Genomic DNA, 21918 nt, shown 5'->3' with positions numbered 1-21918 from the left:
CAAACCTGTGAGGGGGATGGATTATCTCGGCAAAGGAGAGGTGCTCACTAACACAGATTTAGACAGATTTGAGAACAATATTTGAGAGAAATAGGCCTTTTGTGTACATAGAAAAAGTAGTAGATCTTTACGTTCAGCTCATGATAAATAGGAGCAAACACAAAAGTGTTGTGTTTATAATTTTGCTCGGTGTATATATATATATATATATATATATATATATATATATGTATATATATATATATATATATATATATATATATATATATATATATATATATGTATGTGTGTGTGTGTGTGTATATGTGTGTTTTTGTTAATAGAAAGTTGGTAAATCAATTAGTGATCAAAATTCTGCATCCCAGTTTAAAGATCCGAATTGTCCCTTGCAAACAACTAATAATTAGAAACGTTTAGTAAAGAGGGAACTGCTGCATATACCCTCCCTGGCATGTAGTGCAGGATCTTGCAGTTAAGACCCACCCCCCATACATTCCTATTGGCCCATCACTTTGATGACCAGTCTTATTGGTCAACAGGAATGTGTAGGAGATGGGAAGGCACAGGCAAGCTTTGACACTTTGACATCAGAGAGTGCCAAAGTTCTGTTTGCTGGAAAGGCTTGGGATTCTTCAATGAGGGAAAGCTGCTACAGATATGTTCACACACCTCCAGGTGCCTACACTTTATACCAACAGAAGATTGTGTTTTTTTATGAAAGCAGCAGCTTTATTTTATTTTTTATGGTTGATTCTGTTTAAATTTACACAGCAGGATAATGTAGCGCAGAGGAAAACAAGAGCAAGAATGGAATTTGGAAAGCAACCGTTAGTTGCTTTACTCAGTTTACAAGTTACCATAAGGATGGACTGGCATGTTCAACAGCAAGGCATTGAAATCATATTGGCTGATTAAGTTCAGTAGGGTTTATTTACTAAAGGAATGGAGAGTATTTACTTAACAAAAATTATTCTTATTTCGTATATGGTGGGGATGCATTTTTTTCAATCATTCAATTTTGTGCCACGAAAAACAAAAAAAGTTTACAGATGATTTAGCATATAAAGCAATATAAGTAAGCATTTAACCCCAATGTGTATTGTTTTCTTAATGTACTGCATCACAGACATCAGTGGAGTCAATTCACTTATTTTTTTTTTTAAATAAAGTCCTTTGAGCTTTATGCATCAGAATTGCAGTCTCACCACGTTAGAATTATTGTAAATTTTAGACCACTTAGGACATCAACAACAGACATACGTGTGTAAGCCCAGCTTGAGAATGTGAGGGAGCAGTTCTGGTAATCAAACGGAAAACTGTGGATGTTGAGGACGCAAGCGGAATCTACGTGCATTGGTTTGTACTGGAAAACTCTGCCATTGTTGTGTATAGTGACATAACTGATCTCACGGGCCTTTTCCTCATTTACTCTAAAATAAAAAAAAACAATATGCAAGTCACTGGATATGTCTATAGAAAAGCAAATACATCAATAGTGATTAATTAATCAGTTTGCAAATCAGGTGAATCATCAAAGTATATTCATTGAAATTTGTTCTAAAATTCATGAAATACAATTGTCTGGATTCCTAAATAGCTTGATTGTCTGTAAATCAGGCAGAGCTGCAGGCAAACCAAAGTGTGTGAATGTGTAACTGTCCTAATGAGATCATGAGTATACATCAACAAATAATTATACCTTTTCACTTAGAAATAATTCAATATTCTAAAGGATGCACATTCGTAACTCATACATTTATATAGTGCTGAAATATTAAGTAAATGTATCAAATAAATAGTAGGCTTGTGCAATTCGTTTCATAATTCGGCCGAATTTTGCTTCTGAATGTCTGAATAAAATAATAACGAATTACAACGAATACGAAAGAAATTATAGCAGATATAACAAATGAATTTGACATGATTCGGTAATTCTTTAAAGATCTAATGAAACAAAGGGTCAGCTCAAAGTAAATCTTACAGTCCTATAAGCTAATTCATTCTGTGCTGGAGGTTGGATTACTGGCAAAGTGAGTGAGAAGGGTGTTGTATTGTATTTGAGTAGAGGAGAAGAGATATTGTCATTGTGTGTGTTAAAAGATTCAATAAACAAATGACTTTCCAAACTAAGAATTATTATCACGAATATACATACATAAATATCAAATTTCAACAAATACGAACACCACTCCCGATTACAGGGAGCTGTGATCAGTGTCCTGTCACCAGGAAGAATGGGGAAATGCTTGTTTACATCAGCATTTCCCCGTTCTTACTCTCCGTGAGATGATCGCGGGTATCCGCGGACATCGCGGACATCGAGTCTGCGGGAACCCCAATTACACTCACGTAGCTCGCGGCGGGTGCGCCCACGCGCCCACAATGCCGCGTCTTTAAGGGAAACGCACAGGTACATTAATATGTCTCTATGTGCCCTTCTGCCGGCGTATATTGGCGTGAGCCGGTCGGCAAGGGGCTAACTAATTTTTCAAAATATCCGTAAATTCGAAAATGAGAAAATTCTGAAATTTTTTAATTCTGAAACTCCAAAATTCGAAAATCCAAAAATCTGAAATACAGGGAGTCCCCAAGTTACGATCATCCGACTTGCAAATGACTCCTAATTATAACGGCAGGTGGCGCCGGCGGGTACATCGGAATACATCGGAAATAAATCGGAAAATGACTTTGGAAAACCTCGGAAAACGACGTGGGAAAACAGAGGAAAACATCTGAAACGCCATTCTGCACATGCAGGTCCGGATTATGAATCCGACTTCAGAACAAACAGGCAGTCCCTAACCACTTCGTAACTCGGAGACTGCCTGTAATAACTAACTATAAAATTATAGGTATTGGAATTTCCTTTCAAATTTGGCTGCTAGTGAAGGTAACAAAATAAATTTATCCGAAGTTATGAATTATCTGAAATAATGAATACTGTATCTAAACAAATGGAATGTAACAAATAATAAATAACAATAATTATAATAATACCTTATTATTATTTATTATTAATTTGTTCCATTCTATTGGTTTACATGCGGTATTCGTTATTTCAGATAATTCGTAACTTCGGATAAATTCGTATTAATTCGTTCACTAACAGCCAAATTTGAAAGGAAATTCCAATACCCATAACTTAATAGTTAGTTAATATTTCAAATTTTCTGATTTTCTTTCTCATTTTTGGATTTTCGAATTTATGAATTTAAGAAATTACAAAATTTCGAATTTACGAATTGCGATCATAACGAATGACCTGAAAAAAAAAAAAAAATGGAATGAAAACAAACAAATTTTTCGGCAGTGCAAATGTTTAATCTGGAATTCTCTTCCACAAGCAATGGTATCAGTCACATGTATGTAGACTATGTATGTAGACTAGAGAAGGGTTAAATCCCTTGCCTTTTTTTTTTTCTGCTGTCTTTGTACTATTGGGAAAAGATTCTTTCACTTCCTCTCCTAGAAATTAACAAGAAGTTAGAGGAAATCTGAACTGAAGTGGATTCCAATCTTAATCGTCCCCATAACAAGTGTCCTCATTGGTAGGGTTTCCCTTATCTCTTGCTCTAAGCCCTTGTACACACGGTCGGAAATTCCGACAGAAAATGTCCTCCGATCGGACCGTGTTGTCGGATAATCCGACCGTGTGTGGGCTCCATCGGACTTTTTCCGTCGGAATGTCCAACCAACAAAGTTTGAGAGCTGGATATAAAATTTTCCGACAACATGATCCGATGGGACTTTGTCCGATCGTTTGTAGAGAATTCCGATCAGACAAAGTGCCACGCATGCTCAGATCAAATTCCTAGAACAAAGCTATTGGCTACTAGCCTGAACGTAGTCCCATCGTAATGAAATAACGTCATCACGTTCCGAACAATCGGATTTTCCGACAACTTTGTCCGACCGTGTGTAGGCAACACAAGTTTCGGACAAAATCCATCAGAAAAAATCCATCGGATTTTGTTGTCGGAATGTCCGACCGTGTGTACAAGGGCTAAGAGGTAACATTTTGCATTTCCACTGACTTTCCTAATTTGGTGGCAATGGTCACCTCACCGGTAGCGATGGACGAACTTCCGACGGGACGTTTCGCGAACGCCGACCACGAACGCGGGCGATAGTTCGCGAACTGGAACGTTCGCGGCGGGCCCCATTGATTTCAATGGGAGGCGAACTTCGCAAACCTATAGGTCAAATTTGCAGCCACAAAATAATTATTAGCTGTGCAAACATAGTCCCACCACATGGCCAATGACATAACACATGTATGAGGTGAATCTTGGGATCGACAACTACAAGCATTCTTTTTTTATATGGGAAATTGTTGTGACAATTCAGGACTGTGGAGCGCATGAAGGCAATGGAGGAGAGGGAAGGTCAGGGACCAGGGTAGGCAAAGAAGAGGGTGCAGGAGATGATCACCAGCAGCGTGACATAGAGCAATGACACCTGCACCGTGATAGAGTCATCTGACAGCAGCACCGTGATACAGAGCACTGACATCAGCAGCGTGACATACAGCAATGACACCTGCACCGTGATAGAGTCATCTGACAGCAGCACCGTGATACAGAGAACTGACATCAGCAGCGTGACATACAGCAATGACACCTGCACCGTGATAGAGTCATCTGACAACAGCACCGTGATAGAGAGCACTGACATCAGCAGCGTGACATAAAGCACTCACACCAGCACCGTGATATTAGCACTGACATCAGCACCGTGATAGAGAGCACTGACATCAGCAGCGTGACATAAAGCACTCACACCAGCACCGTGGTATACAGCACTGACAGCAGCACCGTGATAGAGAGCACTGACATCAGCAGCGTGACATAAAGCACTCACACCAGCACCATGATATACAGCACTGACAGCAGCACCGTGACAGAGAGCACTGACATCAGCACCGTGATATACAGCACTGACAGCAGCACCGTGACAGAGAGCACTGACATCGGCACCGTGATATACAGCACTGACACCTGCACCGTAAGCAGCCCCAGGAGGAAGTCAGCATAGCACAGGGATGGTGGGAGCCAATCATAATAAGCAGCCCCAGGAGGATGTCAGCATAGCACAGGGATGGTGTGAGCCCCTCATAATAAGCAGCCCCAGGAGGATGTCAGCATAGCACAGGGATGGTGTGAGCCCCTCATAATAAGCAGCCCCAGGAGGATGTCAGCATAGCACAGGGATGGTGTGAGCCCCTCATAATAAGCAGCCCCAGGAGGATGTCAGCATAGCACAGGGATGGTGTGAGCCCCTCATAATAAGCAGCCCTAGGAGGATGTCAGCATAGCACAGGGATGGTGTGAGCCCCTCATAATAAGCAGCCCCAGGAGGATGTCAGCATAGCACAGGGATGGTGTGAGCCCCTCATAATAAGCAGCCCCAGGAGGATGTCAGCATAGCACAGGGATGGTGTGAGCCCCTCATAATAAGCAGCCCCAGTAGAAATATGACCCACCCCTGTATAGCACCCCTGCGGAAGGGCCTGCCTCTTCCTCTGCCTGTCATTTTTTAAATGACCCTGTGACAAAACTCTCAGTCCCTATACCGATGAAGGACTGCTGCAGTATAGGGCAGCGGTCAGCAGTAGTGCACCTCAACCCTATGTATTGTGGACCGATAACAGTCCTTATAGAATAGCAGACTGTACCTCACTCAACCCTATGTACTGTAGCACCCTAGACCAAGTTACCAGTCCTTATAAGGACTTTTGTGGACCAAGTAGGTTGTGTGTGAGTGATTAGCAGACTGTACGTCAGTCCCTATACCGATGAAAGACTGCTGCAGTATAGGGCAGCGGTATGCAGTAGTGCACCTCAACCCTATGTATTGTGGACCGATACCAGTCCTTATAGAATAGCAGACTGTACCTTGCTCAACCCTATGTACTGTAGCACCCTAGACAGACCAAGTTACCAGTCCTGATAAAGAGCTTTGTGGACCAAGTAGGTTGTGTGTGAGTGATTAGCAGACTGTACGTCAGTCCCTATACCAATGAAGGACTGCTGCAGTATAGGGCAGCGGTCAGCAGTAGTGCACCTCAACCCTATGTATTGTGGACCGATAACAGTCCTTATAGAATAGCAGACTGTACCTCACTCAACCCTATGTACTGTAGCACCCTAGACCAAGTTAGCAGTCCTTATAAGGACTTTTGTGGACCAAGTAGGTTGTGTGTGAGTGATTAGCAGACTGTACGTCAGTCCCTATACCGATGAAGGACTGCTGCAGTATAGGGAAGCGGTCAGCAGTAGTGCACCTCAACCCTATGTATTGTGGACCGATACCAGTCCTTATAGAATAGCAGACTGTACCTCACTCAACCCTATGTACTGTAGCACCCTAGACAGACCAAGTTACCAGTCCTGATAAAGAGCTTTGTGGAACAAGTGAGTTGTGAATGATTAGCAGACTGCAGCAGAAGGGCAGCAGTCAAGTATAATATTCTTTCTATATTTGGAAGAAAGAATATTATACGTGTACAAGCCTATTACCATACCACTGATACCAGTCCTGAAAAGAACCTTTGTGGAACTAATAGTAACAGCTACTGTTTAAACTGACCCTCACTGCCTGACACACTGCTTCCTGCCTGTCCCTATATAAACTGGCAAAACAGAGGCTGCTGGAACAATAACTGGTTACTGGAATAGCACTTTTGTGGACCTGATAGTAACAGCTAATGATGATGACTAATCTGGCTGTCCCTACAGCAGCAGCACACAGCGCCCTGTCCCTTTCTCTAAACTGACAAAAGACACTCAGGCTGCTGCAACAATCAGTAGCACAGCAAACCTATATACACCTAACACCTATACCAGTCCTGAAAAGAACTTTTGTGTACCAAATAGCTAGCGATTTATCTCTCCCTGCTCCACACAGCAACCTTTCCCTATAGTGACAGAAGAAAGAATGTAAAATGGCCGCCGGATCGGGTGTATTTATAGGTTAGGGGGAATGTCCAAGTGTCCATGTGCTGTAATGTCTCAATTGGCTGTCCTGTACCCCATGATGGATGTGTCATCAGGTCAAAGTTCTTTTACACAGTAAAAACACGGAAGTCCGCCGGGCGAACGGCGCCAATAGTCCGCCGAACGGGCGGACCGCGAACAGCCGAAATTCGCCGCGAAACAACCACCGGGCGAACTGTTCGGCCATCACTACTCACCGGTACAAATAGAGTCATGAATCAGACAGCAATAAAAACTTAACAGAGAGTTTAATCCTCCTCCGCTCTATCCAAACCCGACAAAAGTTTTTTGCCTAGAAATACACTTTAAACAAAAAATATATACTTACGATTCAGTAACTGTAGTATCTGGCTGCCAGACGTGGTGTGCAGGAATGGAAATTTTAGTCACATTGTCAAATTGCATAGGATCCCATGAGAGGAATTCATCCACCCAGCTCTAGCAGGCATAAACGGAGACATTGTAAAATAAAGTGATGTAAACTATAATCTTATTTCTTATATGTATGCAGAAGTAAATTGATTAGAATGATGTTCAAAATAACTGCATTGCTTCTGTTTACAAAAATGTAAGCTCAAAATGCATTATCCCCATAACTCTTCACAAGACTTTCTATTTAGAGAATGTGTTCTGAGATCTCCGATCCCTTAACATATGCTATATTGCCAAAAGTATTGGGGCACCTGCCTTTGCACGCACGTGAACTTTAAGGGCATCCCAGTCTTTATCTATAGGGTTCAATATTGAGTTGGCCCACCCTTTGCAGCTATAACCGCTTCAACTCTTCTGGGAAGGCCGTCCACAAGGTTTAGGAGTGTGTCTATGGGAATGTTTGCACTTTCTTGTGAGGTCAGGCACTCATGTTTCACAAGAAGACCTGGCTCACAGTCTCCGCTCCAATTTATCCCAAAGATGTTCTATTGGGTTGAAGTCAGGACTCTGTGCAGGCCAGTCAAGTTACTCCACCCCAAACTCCCTCATTCATGTCTTTATGGACCTTGCTTTGTGCACTGGTGCGCAGTCATCTTGGAACAGGAAGGGGCTCTCCCCAAACTGTTCCCACAAAGTTAGGAGCATGAAATTGTCCAAAATGTCTTGGTATGCTGATGCCTTAAAAGTTACCTTCACTGGAACTAAGAGACCAAGCCCAACCCCTGAAAAACAACTCCACACCATAATCCCCCCTTCACCAAACTTTACACTTGGCACAATGCAGGCAGGCAAATACCATTCTCCTGGCAATCCAAGCCCAGACACATCCATTGGATTGCCAGACAGAGTGTGATTGGTCACTCCAGAGAACATGTCTCCACTGCTCTAGAGTCCAGTGGTGGCATGCTTTACACCACTGCATCCAACGGTTTGCATTGCACTTGGTGATGTAAGGCTTGGATGCCGCTGCTCGCCCATGTAAACCCATTCCATGAAGCTCTCTATCCACTGTTGTTGTGTTAATCTGAAGGCCACGTAAAGTTTGGAGGTCTGTAGCTATTACCTCTGCAGACAGTTGATGACTTCTGTGCACTGTGAGCTTCAGAATGTGCTGACCCTGCTCTATCTTTTTTGTGGCTGAGTTGGTGTTGTTCCCAGTTGCTTCCACTTTGTTATAATATCACTAACAGTTGACCGTGGAATATTTAGTAGCACAGGTGGCAACCTATCGTGGTACCATGCTTAAATTCACTGAGCTCCTGAGAGTGAACCATTCTTCCACAAATGTTTGTATAAGTAGTCTGCATGCCTAGCTGCTTGATTGTATACACCTGTGGCCATGGAGGTGATTGGAAAACCTGAATCCAATGATTTGGAGCAGTGTCCCAGTACTTTTGACAATATAGTGTAGCTCCACCCACTGGAATACCCTATTTAACCACTTCAATACAGGACACTTTCCTCTCTTCCTGCCCAAGCCAATTTTCAGCTCTGTTGCTGTTTAAATGACAATTGCGTGGTCATGCTATGCTGTACTCAGACAAAATTTGTATAACTTCCTTCCCACAAATAGAGCTTTCTTTTGGTGGTATTTGATCCCCTCTGCAGTTATTATTTTTTGCTAAACAAATCAAAAAACAACAAAAAATCTACTTCACTGATGGGCACTGATGAGGCTGCACTGCTGGACACTGATAAGGTGGCACTGATTGGCACGGATAGGTGGCACTGATATGCAGCACTGATGGGAACTCATAGGCAGCACAGATGGGCACTAAAAGGTGGCACTGATGGACACTTATGGGTGGCACTGATGGTCACTGATAGGCGGCACTGATGGGCATGGATGGGCACTGATAGGTGGCACTGATGGACACTGATAAGTGGCACCAATTGGCATCACTGATTAGGAGGCACTGGCAGGTATTGCTGATGGGCACTGATTGGCATCTTGTGTGGGCACACATTGGCATTATGTGAGAGCACATGATGGCCATCAGGGATGCCACCCCGTGGTCCTGGTGGCATCCCTGGTGGTCCTGGGTGGGCATCTGAGGGGGGGTTGCACTGATAAACAATCAGAGCAGACCCCCATGTCAGAGGAGCAGCCGATCAGCTCTCCTCTACTTGCGTCTGTCAGACGAGAGTGAGGAAAAGCTGATAAATGGCTCTTACTGTTTACATCGTGATCAGCCGTGATTGGACATGGCTGATCATGTGGTAAAGACTGACACGCCGCAACAACGATTGCCACGATGCACGCCCCCCAGCGGAGCGCAGTGGATTGTTATCTTAGCCACGTCATATGATGTCCAGTCAGGATATATCAACTACTTTGCCAACGTCATTTTGCTATATGGCAGGTGGCAAGTGGTTAGATATGCTACCAGACCACTGAAAGAGTTCAGAAAAAACTTTATACCCAAAACTGGCAGAAAATGGTTTTCTACAAGGGACTTACCAAAAGGCTACAACCTGACACAGAATTAGTGACCACACAGACTCAAAACTTTATCACCACACCAAGCCACTCTTTCGATGTGCAGCAGTGCACCTCCCGGAATGCCAGAAGACTGTCGCCATCACTTTGCCTGTTGATGGAACACTCCCATCTTTCTTCTTCCACTTTTCCATTTTCAATTCGACTATGGGGGGTGCCAACTGTTTGCAAGGAGCACACGAAAACCGTATAGCCAGTTCCGCTCCAGAGCAATTTTTTTCTTTGTTGCATACATGTAAAAATTGTAATTTGTGGCAATAGAATTACATAAACCCCCATAACATTATAAATTTTTTGAAAGCAGAGGCCCTGTAGAAAAAAAAGGTGATAGGTACAAATTTTTTTTTACGTGATATTTGCACAACTGTTTATTAAACGCATTTTTTTGAAAAAATATACTAAAATGAGTTTTAGTGCAAAACCACATCATATAATACCTATGTTTGGTTAAAATATAAAGGATGAGGTTGCATCGAGTAAATAGATACCTAACATTCCATTTTCAAACTTGTTAATAAACCCTTATGTGATAGTATTGGGCTGGTGACAGGTACTTCTTTTGGAGACATTAGGGGTTTAGTAGACCCCAATTTCTCCCCTGCCCTTCACACCATCTAACCAAGCACAGATCAGCTTGGTTAAATGTGTTTCCTGGCTATACTGGCCAGGAAATAGTGCATATGAAACCAGAAGTGACAACACTTCCGGTTTCATTGTTTGCATGCGAGACCGTGGCATGGATTTGCCTCAGTCTCACTGCAGTCTCTCTTCCTCCATTGGCAGATGAGCACTGGACAGCCCAGGAACCACAGGAGGATGGCGGGACAGGGAGGGAGGGACCGAGTGGACAGCTGTGTGAAAAGGATTGGCAGTTATGGAGCTGCCGCATCACTTTCCCTTTGAAGCCAGTCGCTGGTTCTACGAAACCCACACCGCCTGATGGTTGCTACTGCAACCATCAACTTGTGATCAAAGGTTCACATTTTAGACGTACTTAGTATGCCCAAACAGCTGAGCTGGATAGGGCATGTGGGCCATTTTCAGCGTTGAACACCTGGAAGAGTGGCTTGGTGCGGTGATAAAGTTTGATGTCTATTTCAAGTCATTCCTTCCATGAACTTTTGGGATGCCCCTCGCACAGCAGTACATTTTGACAAGGTAAATCTCAAAAATTCATATTTAGTAGTGAATTCTTACATGTGGGAAATTATTATTCCGAATCTAGTTGTTTTATTTATTCTACCTGAAAAAGCATCCTAAATTCTCAGAAAATTCAAAACATTCAGCTCACCATAGATCCATATTATATTTCATAAGGAAATTGTACCAAATGAGATGTTTTCTGACAAAATTAATTCTCTTGTCCTACAGAAGGAGATTGGATCACCCTATCAAATTCTCAGTCTGCAAATTTGTTTAATGCTAATTACTCAAACTGTAAGGGGCGTACTGTGAACACATTTAACTACTTGCCGACCACTCGCCACAGATTTACTGCGGCAAGGTGGCGCGGCTGCACGAAACAACGTACCTGTATGTCGCTTCATGCACTAGCCCATGTGGGTGCGTATGTGCCGATTGGCCAAAGGGGGATGCGATGCCCACCGGCCACCTGGGATTATTCCCCACAGAGGCAGAATGACGATTTGCCTATGTAAAAAAAGCAGATTGTCATTCTGACGGGAGGACATAGAGCTCTTGTGTTCCTGCTAAGCAAGAACAAGGATCTCTGTGTTGTCCCAGTCAGTCTATCCCCTACACAGTTAGAAAAGTTAGAAAAGTTAGAAAACACACCAAGGTAAGACACTTAACCCCTTGATCGCCCCTGGTGTAATCTCTTCCCTGCCAATGTCATTAGTACAGTAACAGTGCATATTTTTAGGACTGACCACTGTAATAATGTCACTGGTTCTGAAAAAAGTGTCACTTAGTGTCATATTTGTCTACCGCAATGTCGCAGTCCCGCTAAAAATCGCTGATCGCTGCCATTACTAGTATAAAAATATCCAATAGTTTGTAGACGCTATAACGTTTTTGCTCAAACCAATCGATATACATTTATTGGGATTTACCAAAAATATGTAGCAGAAGACATATTTGCCTAAATTGATGAATAAATCTGATTTATTTTTTTTATTTTGTTTTATAGCAGAAAGTAAAAAATATTGTTTTTTTTTCAAAATTGGCCCAAAATTGTTTAAAGAGCAACAAATAAAAAACGCAGAGATGATCAAATACCACCAAATAAAAGTTATATTTGTGGGGAAAAAAAAGACATCCATTTTATTTGGGTACAGTGTCACACAACCGTTTAATTATCAGTTAAAATAACGCAGTGTCGTATCGCAAAAAATGGAAGTGGGTAGAACTTTCCGGTCCTTAAAGCTTTTGTTAACCTAAAAAAAAATATAGATATATATTGATCCTGTTACCTTAAAGCATGTTATACAGCACAGTGCTTGTGCTGTGTAGTTTGGCCCCCCGTAACAACAGCCTGACATTGCACCTGCAATCCACTGTTCACAGGTGCAATGCTTTGCAGCCTCCTGTAGGAAAATAATACATTTACATTTTTTTTAACCTGCATAAATATGCCCATTTATAAATTTTTCCTAAAAAGTGAACTTTACTGTTTAGGGAATCCAATTTGCCATTTACATTTTATATTTAAAAAATATATTATAATATTTTATATTTCATTTCCCAGTTGATTTTGAGTATAATTGGTTATATGCACTGACAAGGATGGTATACAGTCATGTGAGAAAGTAAGTAGGCTCCATGGAAGGTGTCACCTTTTTTAACATATTTGACCAAGCAAACATTAGATCATAGTTCAATTGGTTCCTACAGATAAAGGTGATATATTTGAATAAAAACAGAAGGAAAATTGCCCTTTCAATCATTTATTCAACAAAAATATTAACAGTTAATAGTAACTAATAGTAAAAACAATAATAGTGAACCATGAAAAACATAAGTACATCCTTGGCCTCCCCTGTAGCAGAACTATTTCTAACAGGAATTTGCTTTTTGCATGACTGAATAATTGAAGTGAATATTCACACCATCTATTGAGTGAAGATTATTTTAGTATACCAACCTCTATATTATTATTAATTATTATTAATATATTAACAGAAGCACTATGACATTACTGATGTTTTTACATCCCCAGAAAGTTAAAGTTAAGAAGATAAATGGCCTTACCTGATTAAACCAGAGGTAAGTGGAGAGCAACTGATTTTTTTCATCCTAGTAAAATAATTATTATTGATGACAAAGATAATAACATAACACCACATTTTACAAAGCAGAAAAAAGGAAATGCAGGTAAGTTGATTAAAAGCATGTATAGTTTATTGTCCAGGTCTTTAATTCAAATCTATTTGCAATGCATATAAAATTTATAATTTTAAAATAGAACATTTCCTTTAACCTAAAAAAGGTAAAAGATAACTGTTACAAATGAGTGCTTTTTTAACTTTTCAGTTTCAATGTATTTATTGGTTTAAGCCACAATGGAAGCAAGTGTTAAGGTTGCCCTCACAGGGGCTAAGGAATGATCAGGAATTACAGAGGAATCCAAAAGAAGTACAAACATAACAATCATAGTTAAACCTTCTTGCGATTAGAATGATATTGAAGGATAATTAAGGTGAAATGGAAAGGGAAGGCAAAAAGGCCATACACCACAACCTACTCGCAGTCCTCCCAGGGGTAATCCCATTTCCGAGACCAACCCCAAAGGATGGAGTCTGTAAGAACAAGAAGAAAGAAGAACCAGAAAGAAGGTAAGAAAAGTCTAGAGAAGGAAGGAGAAAAAGGAAGGAAAAAGAACTCAGACTCAGATACGCCGCCGGAAGCAGTCAGAGAAGGCCCGAACAAGTTGGTTGGAGTAAGAGAAACTCATAGGATTCTCAGATACAGCTTCATTTACCACAAGGAGAATAGTAAGCAGAGCAGTAGAGACATCACCAACTGTAACTCACATCTTTCAACACAAATCTTTAGGGATGGGCGAACGGTTCGGTCCGAGCATAAGTTCAGGCCGAACTTTGGTTGTTCGGGTGTTCTGCAGAACACCGAACAATATGCGGTGCTCGGGGCAAATTCAAAAGCCACCGGAACACCATTAAAGTCGATGGGACATTGACAGGAAAAATCAAAAGTGTTAATTTTAAAGGCTTATATGCAAGTTATTGTCATAAAAAATGTTTGGGGACCTGGGTCCTGCCCCAGGAGACATGTATCAATGCAAAAAAGTTTTAAAAATGTCAGTTTTTTGGGGAGCAGTGATTTTAATAATGCTTAAAGTGAAATAATAAAAGTTAAATATTCCTTTAAATTTTGTACCTGGGGGGTGTCTATAGTATGCCTGTAAAGTGGAACATTTTGACGTGTTTAGAACAGTCCCTGCACAAAATTACATTTGATTTAAAAGTACTCGTGGCTATAATGAATTGTTGGTCCCAGCAATAAAGATAAAAGTAATTTAAAAAAATGCTATGGGATTCCCCCAGTCTATCACCAGGCCCTTTGGGTCTGGTATGAATATTAAGGGGAACCCTGAACCAAAATGTAAAAAATGGTGTGGGGTCCCCCCAAAAATCCATACCAGACCCTTATCAGAGAATGCAACCTGTCAGGCCGCAGGAAAAGACGGGGGACGAGAGAGCGGCCCTCCCTCCTGAACTGTACCAGGCCACATGCCCTCAACATGGGGAGGGTGATTTGGTGTAGCCCCCCAAAGCACCTCGTCCCCATGTTGATGGGGACAAGGGCCTCATCCCCACAACCCTTGCCCAGTGGTTGTGGGGGTCTGTGGGTGGGGGGCTTATCAGAATCTGGAAGTCCCCTTTAACAAGGGGACCCCCAGATCCCAGCCTTCCCCTGTGTGAAATTGTAACAGGGTACAAATGTACCCCTACCATTTAACAAAAAATGTCAAAATGGTACAAAAGACAAGACACAACTTGGGAAAAGTCCTTTATTAAAAAATAAAAAAATAAAAATGTCCCACAAAGTCCATTCATCTTCTTCTCTCGCTCTGCCGACGGACCAAAAAAGGAAAAAAAATGAAACTGCGACCCACCCGCCTCCATGGGAGGCACCCGCTGTATGAGGCATCCTCGCAGGTGACAGTTCTTTTGTAACTAAGGAGGGGGCCACGCGGTGACATTCCCAGGTGACCCTGTCCCCCTCTAATGCACGGGGGCTTCCCTATGGCTTTCCCGATCATCAGAGGGGTGTGGGGCCACCCATTTACATAACCGTGGGTCACTTGTCATGCGATTTGGAACTGTTAAATTGCATGACAGGTCGCACCAGTGTAAACGGGGGTTAGTGTCACTTAAACATATGCTTTACTGTGTGAACTTTATTCTATGTGAAACCTTCCTGCAATCTCTACCTCTGTAACACTGTACACTAAATTAACCTTTGCTTTATTGGTTGTCTGTATGAAATGATCCCTGTGTTAAACTTTTGCAATTCTCTGTAACATGATACACTTAAAAAAACTCTGCTTTACTGGCTGTCTGTATTGAATTCATTCTGTGTAACACTTTCCTACAATCATCTAGAATGTGGTAAACTGAATTAACCCACAACTCTTTAAATTTCATCTACAATATATTATATCATCTAAATTATATCTATATTAAGATAGATTTAGCTTCCTGCGTAGTTCTGATTAGAAAGCTGATGTTTTCTTTATTGCATTGGCAAGTCTTGTCCTAATATGTGAAGTTTGCTCTTTTATTCCATGTATTTTTTATCAATTCCAATTGATTAATTGATAAACACGTCTCCACCTATGTTCCCTTTGGGGAAGCAACCTTGCTAGGGGACAGTGACACTTGCCATGTCTTTTTGAACCAAAGTGTCTATTTTGACATGAATTTCATTTGACTACAAGCCAGAAACCACAGTTCCTCCAACAGATTACAAGTAAACTTTGTTTTTTCCCCATCCAACTCTTTCTTTGTAAGTCTGAATACTACTCTCTACTAGGGATGAGCCGAAAAATTCCCGGTTGTTCAGCTCATCAGAAAAGCAACATAAGAGAGACCCTAAATCCATTCCTGCAGCCAAACTAGATGAGGTCAGACTAATGTTAAATCTTGCTCTTACCTCAAGGGCGAAAAAGAGTTTACGATGGAGTGGGGCCTGATTTTACCAAATGAGAGATAAAAATGGACTTGATTCTAGCAGCTGGTCGAACTCTCAAGCTTTGTGCTAAAACATTACCAAAATATGCCTCCCAAATGGCTCTGGGACGCACAACCTTCAGAGAATTATAGGCGCCTTCCATGATTTTTATAAAATTCTATATAGCGGAGGGGTGCAGGGAGACCAACTGGTCTTGACTCCTTTTTAGACTACCTATTCCCAAACTGGAAGACCGCCGTATAGCTAGATTGGAATCTCTGATAACAGCAGAAGAAATAGCCTTGGTCATTTAAGCTTGAAATGGGCGTCTGCTCCTGGACCAGATGGGGTCTCAAACCCCTACTATAAAAAAGTTTTCACCCGTTCTATCTCCATATCTAGCATGATTCTTTAACGCTTTGAGGAAGGGAGCGACCCTGGAATGCTCACTTAACTCAGCATTTATCACAGTAATTTCAAAACCAGGGAAAGATCCAGGGGAGGTTAGCAACTATAGACCCATATCACTGATTAATAATGACCTAAAAATCTTAACCAAGCTCTTAGCAGACAGGGTTTCCTCCTTCATAAGTTTATACATCCATAAAGATGAGGTAGGGTTCATCCCGGGTAGACAAGGCCCAGATCAGATTAGACGGGCGATAGACATTATCTCACTGGTGCGATCAGGATGGGATGGGGGGACCTCAAGAAGGACTTCTTTTAGCTATAGATTTACACAAAGCCTTTGACTCTGTCTCCTGGCCTTATCTATTCAATATATTACAGTGTTGGGGATTCGGGCAACACTTCACTAACATTCTAAGAGCGTTATACTCATATCCCAATGCACAAGTACATCTTCAGGGATACTACTCAGAGCCATTTACAATCTCTAAAGGCACACGACAGGGATGCCCCCTATCCCCCCTGATGTTCGCAATAGTAATCAAAACTTTAACCATAGCACTCAGGAACCACCTGGATATACGTTGTAGCCCACAATCACACAAATGCTCACTCTTTGCAGATGATCTGCTAATTTTCATCACATCACCACTAATCTCTCTACCAAATGTCTGCCGTTTACTAGACAAATTCGGAAACATTTCGGGACTCCATGTTAATATGTCAAATTCGCAGGCCCTCAACATAAATCTACCAGACTCATTAATTTCCCGGGTAAAAAGCCACTTCGTCTTTACATGGCATGATTTTAACATTCCTTACCTAGGGGTACACATACCATCCAGGATAGACCAGATATATGCAACTAATTACCCGCCATTATGTAAAAACTTGGAATTGGATTTGCGTGAATGATCTCGACTAAATCTGTCATGGCTAGGGAGGGTCCACGCTATAAAGATGACATTGTTTCCACATATTCTTGACTTTTTTTGGTCTTTACCCATACTTATTAAGATGGATCATTTGCAATGCTTCCAGGCGAAAATTATAGCCATTGTTTGGGGATCAAAAGGGACACAGATTAGCTAAGGGGGTTCTCTTTCAAGCTCGAAACAAGTGAGGGTTGGGACTACCTAACCTACTTAGATATTACCAAGCCACCCAATTAATCCAGATTTCAATTGTCTACTACCAGATTGCAAAACCCGATTGGGTGCATATGAAAAGGGAAGCTGTATCACAATTCACACTTAATTTCCTGCTGTGGAGTAACCCAAGTAAACAAACTCTTGCTCCAACGTTATCTCATTCAATGACAATAAGGGGCAAACTCAAAATTAATCCAGAGTTGGTATCTTTGATTAGGCCGCTATCCCATACCTTCCACAATTCCCCCCAGGCGGTGGTGGCTGAACAAAGGGTTGTACAGAATCGGTCATTATTTTAATTCATCTGGACCACTTACCCTCAATCATTGTATAAATAACCTTGAAATTCCCTCAACTGAAAAATATAGACACCAACAAATCTCTCACTTTCTACACCTCATTTGGAAATCCAAACAATTACCACCCAGCATCACACCATATGAACAATGGTACGGACAGCTTACGGAGCAGAGGGGAGGGATCAGGTGATATACGAGTCACTATCAGTAGAACACACTAAAACAAGCTATATGTTGACCTGGAAAAGGGATCTCAAACAGGAATGGGAGTTGGACGAATGGCACAGAGTAATAACATGGCCAAACTAAGGTATACTCAACGTATCTCTGATAGAGGCAGACCTAAAAGTTATATCTTGATGGTACATGGTTCCAACTAGACTCACAAAATTATATCCTTCAACTTCCCCCTTATGCTTCAGAGGATGCACACACATAGGCACCATGTTACATGTGTGGTGGGAATGCCCAAAATTAAGAGGGTTCTGGGACAGGATATTTGCAATCGTCAGAAAGACTACGGGCCTGTTCATTCCTCAATCTCCCCACATAGCTTTGCTGAACTTCCCAATATAAATACTTCTAAAAGTAAAAGGAGCCTTGTTCACTTTATCCTCTTAGGAGCTAAAATAACGATAGCGAAAGCATGAAAACAGCCCACGGTATCCAGTAACCAGGCCAAACAAAAATTATCATGGATCATGGCCCAGGAACAAATGGTCAGTATCCTCCAGATAAGATAAGATACAGTCAAGAAATTTTAGGCCACTTGGGAACCATGGGCAGATTACATGAACATACCCCAAACACCCTTGTAGGACTTGGATAGAACTGGCTAGGTTGAACATTCCAGATGGATATCCAATTCTTTTTCTCATATATCTCCTTCCTTACCTGTTCTCTTCTTCTTTCTTTCTTTCTCTTCCCATTTTTCCTCCTTTATACCATCTCTTCTAACTATTACCTTATACATAGTTACATAGTTAGTCAGGTTGAAAAAAGACATCCAGTTCAACCTTAAAAATAATAAATAAATAAAATACAAAATATCGTACAATCCAATATACCCAATTTTATATGCACATTTGATCCAGAGGAAGGCAAAAAAACCCCAGCAGAGCATGATCCAATTTGCTACAGCAGGGGGAAAAATTCCTTCCTGATCCCCCAAGAGGCAATCGGATTTTCCCTGGATCAACTTTACCTATAAATGTTAGTACCCAGTTATATTACGTACATTTAGGAAAGTATCCAGGCCTTTCTTAAAGCAATCTACTGAGTGGGCCAGACTCACCCCTGGCGGGAGTCTATTCCACGTTTTCACAGCTCTTACTGTGAAGAAACCTTTCTGTATTTGGAGATGAAATCTCTTTTCCTCTAGACGTAAAGAGTGCCCCCGTGTCCTCTGTGTTGACCGTAAAGAGAATAACTCAACATCAAGTTCACTATATGGACCCCTTATATATTTGAACATGTTGATCATATCCCCCCTTATTCTCCTCTTCTCAAGAATGAATAAATTTAGTTCCTCTAATCTTTCCTCATAGCTGAGCTCCTCCATGCCTCTTGTCAGTTTGGTTGCCCTTCTCTGCACTTTCTCCAGTTCCCCAATATCCTTTTTGAGAACCGGTGCCCAAAACTGAACTGCGTATTGCAGATGAGGTCTTACTAATGATTTGAACAGGGGCAAAATTATATCTCTGGAGTCCATACCGCTCTTAATACAAGAAAGGATTTTGCTCGCTTTGGAAACCGCAGCTTGGAAGTGCATGCTATTATTGAGCTTATGATCTACCAAAACCCCCAGATCCTTCTCCACTACGGATTCCCCAAGTTGTACTCCCCCTAGCATGTATGATGCATGCATATTCTTAGCTCCCAATCCACTTAGTCGCCCAATTAGATAGAGCATTGAAGTCGGCTTGTAAATTGGAGACATCCTATAAAGACGTTATTCCACTGCATAGCTTGGTGTGATCTGCAAAGACAGAAATTTTACATTTGATCCCAGACCCTATATCATTTATAAAGGTATTAAAAAGTAAGGGTCCCAGCACGGAACCTTGGGGGACACCACTGATAACCTTAGACCCTTCAGAGTTAGAATCAATAACCACTACTCTCTGAATTCTGTCTTTTAGCCATTTTTCTATACATTTACAAACCGATATTTCCAAGCCTGTAGACTTTACCTTACACATGAGCCGTGTGTGTGGAACTGTGTTGAACGCTTTTGCAAAATCCAAGTATACCATGTGCACCGCCACCCCTCTGTCCAAGGTTTTACTTACCTCCTCATAAAAAGAAATCAGGTTTGTCTGACAACTTCTGTCTTTCGTGAATCCATGCTGTCTGTTGCTTAAAATGTTGTTTTTTCCAGCAAGAACTCATCTATGTGGTCTTATATTAAATGCTCCAGTATCTTCCTGACTATAGAATTAAACTAACAGGTCTATAGTTACTTGGTAAAGACTTTGATCTCTTTTTAAATATAGGCACCACATGCGCCCTGCGCCAATCCAGTGGTACTATTCCTGTCATTAATGAGTCCCTAAAAATTAGATACAATGGCTTTGAAATTACAGAGATCTTTTAGGACCCGTGAGTGGATGCCATCAGGTCCAGGTGCTTTATCCACCTTTATTCTGTCTAAATATTTCTGGACCATATCACTTTTGAGCCCCAGTGGATAGCCAACTATAGAAGAAAACATTCCCACCAGTTTAATCTAGAATTGAATCTGTAGGATAGGTGTGCCACCCCCCTCTCCATGACACAGCTTGTACCCATTTAGGGTGTCCGGGGGTGGGTGAACCTTCCCCTCCTTATGTTTTGGAAGTTGTTGATCCTGTGCACACTAACCAAAAGAGTCTCTGTCTATCACTTTGATAAACGGTATGTTATATGTTGCCTTACTATGGATTTACTGTTCCACTGTATAACAGAATGCACCAATGTTTCTTTACTCTTTCTGAAAAAAATCAATAAAAAACTATTGAAAGTAAAATAAATAAATAAATAAATAAAAAATAAATTAATTAAATATTCATTTTAACCACTTTCAGACCGGACCATTTTGCTGGTCAATGACCAGAGGTCTTTTTACAATTTGGCACTGCGCTGCTTTAACTGGTAATTGCGCGGTCATGCAATGTTGTACCCAAACAAAATTTGCGTCCTTTTTTTTCCCACAAATAGAGCTTTCTTTTAAAGGTATTTGACTGACTGTGCGATTTTTATTTTTTGCGATATAAACGTAAAAAGACCGCAAATTTTGAAAAAAAATGATATTTTCTACTTTTTGTTATTAGAAAAATCCAATAAACTAAATTTTAGTCATACATTTAGGCCAAAATGTATTCAGCCACATGTCTTTGGTAAAAAAAAAGTCAATAATTGTATATTTATTGGTTTGCGCAAAAGTTGTCACATCTACAAACTAAGGTACGTTTTCTGGAATTTACGCAGCTTTTAGTTTACGACTGCCTATCTCATTTCTTGAGGTGCTAAAATGGCAGGGCAGTACAAAACCCCCCCAAATGACCCCATTTTGGAAAGTAGACCCCCTAAGGAAATTGATAAGAGGCATGTTGAGCCCATTGAATATTTTATTTTTTTGCCTCAAGCGATTGAATAATGACAAAAAAAAATTTTTTTTTTTTTTTTACACAAAGTTGTCACTAAATGATATATTGCTCACACATGCTATGGGCATATGTGAAATGACACCCCAAAATAAATTCTGCTGCTTCTCCTGAGTACGGGGATACCACATATGTGGGACTTTTTGTGAGCCTAGCCGCGTACGGGGCCCCGAAAACCAAGCACCGCCTTCAGGCTTTCTAGGGGCGTAAATTTTTGATTTCACTTCTCACTACCTATTACAGTTTTGAAGGCCATAAAATGCCAAGATGGCACAAAACCCCCACAAATGACCCCATTTTAGAAAATAGACACCCCAAGCTATTTGCTGAGAGGCA

General features: G+C 41.2%; 1 protein-coding gene across 1 annotated transcript in view; it reads right to left on the bottom strand.

The window, feature by feature from the left end:
* LOC143934483 (5-hydroxytryptamine receptor 3A-like) overlaps nt 1-21918 on the bottom strand; it is a 61322-nt gene that overhangs the window by 21868 nt on the left and 17536 nt on the right. The window contains exons 3-5 of the mRNA XM_077458141.1: nt 13138-13182; nt 7324-7433; nt 1261-1430 (exon numbers count right to left, since the gene is read on the bottom strand). Coding sequence (XP_077314267.1) covers nt 1261-1430; nt 7324-7433; nt 13138-13182 — 325 coding nt within the window. The remainder of the gene's footprint in view (nt 1-1260; nt 1431-7323; nt 7434-13137; nt 13183-21918) is intronic.

The sequence above is a fragment of the Lithobates pipiens genome, unplaced genomic scaffold, assembly GCF_037356315.1.
Source record: "Lithobates pipiens isolate NorthernLeopardFrog02 unplaced genomic scaffold, aLitPip1_a1.2 Scaffold_27, whole genome shotgun sequence".
Classification (NCBI taxonomy): domain Eukaryota; kingdom Metazoa; phylum Chordata; class Amphibia; order Anura; family Ranidae; genus Lithobates; species Lithobates pipiens.
This window is presented reverse-complemented; position numbering and strand designations above follow the sequence as displayed.